A 7500-nucleotide genomic window follows, 5' to 3' on the forward strand; every position below is an offset into this window, starting at 1 on the left:
GAACGAAGAAGTCGTCCCGGCGAAAGAAGGATGGAGAGGAAAACTTGCGGAAATGGGAAAATAAATCAATCCAGGTATAATATAAGATAATCTAATTGAAATTCAGAAATATAATTAATAATAGCAATAATAATTAATAATTAATAATAATAATAATTCAGGCGTCTTCGAAATCTACGCCGGTCGGCGTCTTCTTGCTAGGAAGAGAAAATTAAGAATAAAATTAGAATAAAAGGAATATATAATAATATAACGAAAATATCGATATAAAATAAAATAACAATAGTATAAATAAAATTATCTTGATAATGATCACAAATATAATGCAAGTAATATCGATAATCGTCATCATCATGAAACTGAAATAAAACTAATAATGAAAAATAATTAACAATAATATATAAAAAAAATCACAAATATAACACAAATAATATGGATAACCATCATTCTCATAAATTTGAAATAAATAATAAAAAAATAAGAATCATAATATGAATAAAACCTCGATAATAATTATCATCAAAATAAAACAATAATATATATTATTATATATTATAATAATATCGATAACAATCATCCTCATTCTCATAAATTTGAAATAAATAATAAAAAAATAAGAATAATAATATGAATAAAACCTCGATAATAATTATCATCAAAATAAAACAATAATATATATTATAATATATTATAATAATATCGATAACAATCATCCTCATTCTCATAAATTTGAAATAAAACTAATAAAAAAATAAGAATAATAATATGAATAAAACCTTGATAATAATTATCATCAAAATAAAACAATAATATATATTATTATATATTATAATAATATCGATAACAATCATCCTCATTCTCATAAATTTGAAATAAAACTAATAAAAAAAATATGAATAAAACCTCAATAATAATAATAATAATAATAATAATAATAATAATAATAATAATTTATTATTTGTACCCCGCCCATCTGGCTGGGTTTTAATTATCATCAAAATAAAACAATAATATATATTATTATATATTATTATAATATAATATTATATTATATTAGATTATATATATTATTATAATCATTAATAATATAAACAAAATAATACCGATCATTCTCACGATAAAATGAAAATAAAATGAAAAATATTATGTAATATACATAATATTGATAATATTTATCATTATCATCAAATTAAAATAACATTAATAATAATAGATATATTCATAATTATAATTGTAATTACCGGACAAATACAGGATTAATTAGCGACTCTCCGGGAATATTGATAATATTTATCATTATCATAAAATTAAAATAACATTAATAATAATAGATATATTCATAATTATAATTATAATTACCGGACCAATCCAGGATTAATTAGCGACTCTCCTGGAATATTGATAATATTTATCATTATCATAAAATTAAGATAACATTAATAATAATAGATAATTCATAATTCATAATCCAGGATTAATTAGCGACTCTCCGGGAATATTGATAATATTTATCATTATCATAAAATTAAAATAACATTAATAATAATAGATATATTCATAATTATAATTATAATTACCGGACAAATCCAGCATTAATTAGCGACTCTCTGGGAATATTGATAATATTTATCATTATCATAAAATTAAAATAACATTAATAATAATAGATAATTCATAATTATAATTATAATTACCGGACAAATCCAGCATTAATTAGCGACTCTCCGGGAATATTGATAAGATTTATCATTATCATAAAATTAAAATAACATTAATAATAATAGATATATTCATAATTATAATTATAATTACCGGACAAATCCAGGATTAATTAGCGACTCTCCGGGAATATTGATAATATTTATCATTATCATAAAATTAAAATAACATTAATAATAATAGACAATTCATAATAATAGTTATAATTATAATTATAATTATAATTATAATTATAATTATAATTATAATTATAATTATAATTATAATTACCGGACAAATCCAGGATTAATTAGCGACTCTCCGGGAATATTGATAATATTTATCATTATCATAAAATTAAAATAACATTAATAATAATAGATAATTCATAATAATAGTTATAATTATAATTATAATTATAATTACCGGACAAATCCAGGATTAATTAGCGACTCTCCGGGAATATTGATAATATTTATCATTATCATAAAATTAAAATAACATTTATAATAATAGACAATTCATAATAATAGTTATAATTATAATTATAATTATAATATAATTACCGGACAAATCCAGGATTAATTAGCGACTCTCCGGGAATATTGATAATATTTATCATTATCATAAAATTAAAATAACATTTATAATAATAGACAATTCATAATAATAGTTATAATTATAATTATAATTATAATTACCGGACAAATCCAGGATTAATTAGCGACTCTCCGGGAATATTGATAATATTTATCATTATCATAAAATTAAAATAACATTAATAATAACAGATAATTCATAATAATAGTTATAATTATAATTATAATCCAGGATTAATTAGCGACTCTCCAGGAATATTGATAATATTTATCATTATCATAAAATTAAAATAACATTTATAATAATAGACAATTCATAATAATAGTTATAATTATAATTATAATTATAATTATAATTATAATTATAATTATAATTATAATTATAATTATAATTACCGGACAAATCCAGGATTAATTAGCGACTCTCCAGGAATATTGATAATATTTATCATTATCATAAAATGAAAATAACATTAATAATAATAGATAATTCATAATAATAGTTATAATTATAATTATAATTATAATTACCGGACAAATCCAGGATTAATTAGCGACTCTCCGGGAAACTTCCTCTTGCCGGATCCGGTCCTAATCTTTGCCTGGTTCGGATCTGGAAGTGGAAGAAGAATCCGGAATTTCCCAAGCTGGCTCCGCCCCCAAAGCCAATACGGAGAGAGGGCGGGACTTCCTGTCCTCGCCCGGAACTTCCTGTCCTCGCCCGGAACTTCCTGCCCTCACTTCCTGCCCTCGCCCAAACTTCCTGTCCTTGCCCAGAACTTCCTGCCCTCACTTCCTGTCCTCGCCCGGAACTTCCTGTCCTCGCCCAGAGCTTCCTGCCCTCACTTCCTGCCCTCGCCCGAACTTCCTGTCCTCACTCAGAGCTTCCTGTCCTCGCTCACAACTTCCTGCCCTTGCTCAGAACTTCCTGCCCTCGCCCATAACTTCCTGTCCTTGCTCACAACTTCCTGTCCTCGCCCAGAGCTTCCTGCCCTCACTTCCTGCCCTGGCCCGAACTTCCTGTCCTCACTCAGAGCTTCCTGTCCTCGCTCACAACTTCCTGCCCTTGCTCAGAACTTCCTGCCCCCGCCCATAACTTCCTGTCCTTGCTCACAACTTCCTGCCCTCGCCCAGTACTTCCTCCCCTCGCCCAGAACTTCCTGCCCAACCTCCTGCCCTAGCCCAGAACTTCCTGCCCAACTTCCTGCCCTTGCCCAGAGCTTCCTGCCCGGAACTTCCTGTCCTCACCCAGAGCTTCCTGCCCTCACTTCCTGCCCTCGCCCAAACTTCCTGTCCTTGCCCAGAACTTCCTGCCCTCACTTCCTGTCCTCGCCCGGAACTTCCTGTCCTCGCCCAGAGCTTCCTGCCCTCACTTCCTGCCCTCGCCCGAACTTCCTGTCCTCACTCAGAGCTTCCTGTCCTCGCTCACAACTTCCTGCCCCTGCTCAGAACTTCCTGCCCTCGCCCATAACTTCCTGTCCTTGCTCACAACTTCCTGTCCTCGCCCAGAGCTTCCTGCCCTCACTTCCTGCCCTCGCCCGAACTTCCTGTCCTCACTCAGAGCTTCCTGTCCTTGCTCACAACTTCCTGCCCTTGCTCAGAACTTCCTGTCCTTGCTCACAACTTCCTGCCCTCGCCCAGAACTTGCTGCCACTAAGCCAACGCAGAGAGAGGGCAGCACTTCCTGCCCTCGCCCGGAACTTCCTGCCCTCGCTCACAACTTCCTGCCCTCACCCAGTACTTCCTGCCCTTGCCCAGAACTTCCTGCCTTCGCCCAGAACTTCCTGCCCAACTTCCTGTCCTCGCCCAGAGCTTCCTGCCCTCACTTCCTGCCCTCGCCCGAACTTCCTGTCCTCCCTCATAACTTCCTGTCCTCGCTCACAACTTCCTGCCCTTGCTCAGAACTTCCTGCCCTCGCCCATAACTTCCTGTCCTTGCTCACAACTTCCTGCCCTCGCCCAGAGCTTCCTGCCCTCACCCGGAACTTCCTGCTCTCGCTCACAACTTCCTGCCACCAAGCCAACACACAGAGAGGGCAGCACTTCCTGCCCTCGCCCGGAACTTCCTGCCCTCGCTCACAACTTCCTACCCTCGCCCATAACTTCCTGCCCAACCTCCTGCCCTAGCCCAGAACTTCCTGCCCAACTTCCTGCCCTTGTCCAGAACTTCCTGCCCAACTTCCTGCCCTTGCCCAGAACATCCTGCCCAACTTCCTGCCCTTGCCCAGAGCTTCCTGCCCTCGCCCAGAACTTCCTGCCCGGAACTTCCTGTCCTCACCCAAAGCTTCCTGCCCTCACTTCCTGCCCGCCCGAACTTCCTGTCCTCACTCAGAGCTTCCTGTCCTCGCTCATAACTTCCTGTCCTCGCTCACAACTTCCTGCCCTCGCCCAGAACTTCCTGCCCAACTTCCTGCCCTCGCCCAGAACTTCCTGTCCTCCCCAGAACTTGCTGCCACTAAGCCTACGCAGAGAGAGGGCAGCACTTCCTGCCCTCGCCCAGAACTTCCTGCCCTCACCTTGAACTTCCTGCCCAACTTCCTGCCCTCGCCCAGAACTTCCTGCTCTCGCCCAGAACTTCCTGCCCAACTTCCTGCCCTCGCCCAGAACTTCCTGCCCTCGCCCAGAGCTTCCTGCCCAACTTCCTGCCCTCGCCCGGAACTTCCTGCCCTCACTCAGAACTTCCTGCCCAACTTCCTGCCCTCGCCCAGAACTTCCTGCCCAACTTCCTACCCTCGCCCGGGACTTCCTGCCCTCACTCAGAACTTCCTGCCCTCGTTCAGAACTTCCTGCCCAACTTCCTGTCCTCGCCCGGGACTTCCTGCCCTTCCTGTCCTCGCTCACAACTTCCTGCCCTTGCTCAGAACTTCCTGCCCTAGCCCAGAACTTCCTGCCCAACTTCCTGCCCTTGCTCAGAACTTCCTGCCCTTGCCCAGAGCTTCCTGCCCTCGCCCAGAACTTGCTGCCACTAAGCCAACGCAGAGAGAGGGCAGCACTTCCTGCCCTCGCCCGGAACTTCCTGCCCTCGCTCACAACTTCCTGCCCTCGCCCAGTACTTCCTGCCCTCGCCCAGAACTTCCTGCCCTTGCCCAGAACTTCCTGCCCAACCTCCTGCCCTAGCCCAAAACTTCCTGCCCAACTTCCTGCCCTTGCCCAGAACTTCCTGCCCAACTTCCTGCCCTCGCCCAGAACTTCCTGCCCAACTTCCTGCCCTTGCCCAGAGCTTCCTGCCCTCGCCCAGAACTTCCTGCCCGGAACTTCCTGTCCTCACCCAGAGCTTCCTGCCCTCACTTCCTGCCCTCGCCCGAACTTCCTGTCCTCAGAGCTTCCTGTCCTTGCTCACAACTTCCTGCCCTTGCTCAGAACTTCCTGCCCTCGCCCATAACTTCCTGTCCTTGCTCACAACTTCCTGCCCTCGCCCAGAGCTTCCTGCCCTCGCCCAGAACTTGCTGCCACTAAGCCAACGCAGAGAGAGGGCAGCACTTCCAGCCCTCACCCGGAACTTCCTGCTCTCGCTCACAACTTCCTGCCACCAAGCCAACACACAGAGAGGGCAGCACTTCCTGCCCTCGCCCGGAACTTCCTGCCCTCGCCCAGAACTTCCTGCCGAACCTCCTGCCCTAGCCCAGAACTTCCTGCCCAACTTCCTGCCCTTGCCCAGAACTTCCTGCCCAACTTCCTGCCCTTGCCCAGAACTTCCTGTCCAACTTCCTGCCCTTGCCCAGAGCTTCCTGCCCTCACCCAGAACTTCCTGCCCGGAACTTCCTGTCCTCACCCAGAGCTTCCTGCCCTCACTTCCTGCCCTCGCCCAAACTTCCTGTCCTCGCTCATAACTTCCTGTCCTCGCTCACAACTTCCTGCCCTTGCCCAGAACTTCCTGCCCAACTTCCTGCCATCGCCCAGAACTTCCTGCCCAACTTCCTGCCCTCCCTCAGAACTTCCTGCCCTCGCCCAGAGCTTCCTGCCCTCGCCCGGAACTTCCTGCCCTTGCCCAGAGCTTCCTGCCCTCGCCCAGAACTTCCTGCCCTCACCCAGAACTTGCTGCCACTAAGCCTACGCAGAGAGGGCAGCACTTCCTGCCCTCGCCCAGAACTTCCTGCTCTCGCCTAGAACTTCCTGCCCAACTTCCTGCCCTCGCTCACAACTTCCTGTCCGCCCCCAAAGCCAATACGGAGAGAGGGCAGGACTTCCTGTCCTCGCCCGGAACTTCCTGCCCGGAACTTCCTGTCCTCGCCCAGAGCTTCCTGCCCTCACTTCCTGCCCTCGCCCGAACTTCCTGTCCTCACTCAGAGCTTCCTGTCCTCGCTCACAACTTCCTGCCCTTGCTCACAACTTCCTGTCCTTGCTCACAACTTCCTGCCCACGCCCAGAACTTGCTGACACTAAGCCTACGCAGAGAGAGGGCAGCACTTCCTGCCCTCGCCCAGAACTTCCTGCCCAACTTCCTGCCCTCGCCCAGAACTTCCTGCCCTCACCCAGAACTTCCTGCCCAACTTCCTGCCCTCGCCCAGAGCTTCCTGCCCAACTTCCTGCCCTCGCCCGGAACTTCCTGCCCAACTTCCTGCCCTCGCCCGGAACTTCCTGCCCTCACTCAGAGCTTCCTGCCCTTGCTCAGAACTTCCTGCCCTCGCTCACAACTTCCTGCCCTTGCTCACAACTTCCTGTCCTTGCTCACAACTTCCTGCCCACGCCCAGAACTTGCTGACACTAAGCCTACGCAGAGAGAGGGCAGCACTTCCTGCCCTCGCCCAGAACTTCCTGCCCAACTTCCTGCCCTCGCCCAGAACTTCCTGCCCTCACCCAGAACTTCCTGCCCAACTTCCTGCCCTCGCCCAGAACTTCCTGCCCAACTTCCTACCCTCGCCTGGGACTTCCTGCCCTCACTCAGAACTTCCTGCCCAACTTCCTGTCCTCGCCCGGGACTTCCTGCCCTCTCTCGGAACTTATTTATTGATAAATGAATTTATTGATAAATGATAAATCAATTAATAATAATAATAATAATAATGCGTGATAAATAAATTATTATTATTATTATTATTATTATTATTAATCATTTATCAATAAATGATAAATCTAATAATAATAATAATAATAATGTGTGTAGCTTTGATAAATGATAAATCATTATTATTATTAATTGATTTATCATTTATCAATAAATGATAAATCTAATAATAATAATAATAATACTGCGTGTAGCTTTG

General features: G+C 42.9%; 1 protein-coding gene across 1 annotated transcript in view; it reads right to left on the minus strand.

Annotated features, from left to right (window-relative positions):
* Positions 1–97: 97 nt before the first annotated feature.
* PAXX (PAXX non-homologous end joining factor) overlaps positions 98–7500 on the minus strand; it is a gene marked incomplete at its 5' end in the record, with an annotated part of 15266 nt that continues 7863 nt past the window's right edge. Inside the window, 2 exons of the mRNA XM_079996493.1 lie at positions 98–197; positions 2829–2910. Of these exons, the coding sequence (XP_079852619.1) occupies positions 158–197; positions 2829–2910 (122 nt within the window). The 3' untranslated portion in view covers positions 98–157. The remainder of the gene's footprint in view (positions 198–2828; positions 2911–7500) is intronic.

Source organism: Podarcis cretensis (genome assembly GCF_951804945.1).
Source record: "Podarcis cretensis genome assembly, contig: SCAFFOLD_55, whole genome shotgun sequence".
NCBI lineage: Eukaryota > Metazoa > Chordata > Lepidosauria > Squamata > Lacertidae > Podarcis > Podarcis cretensis.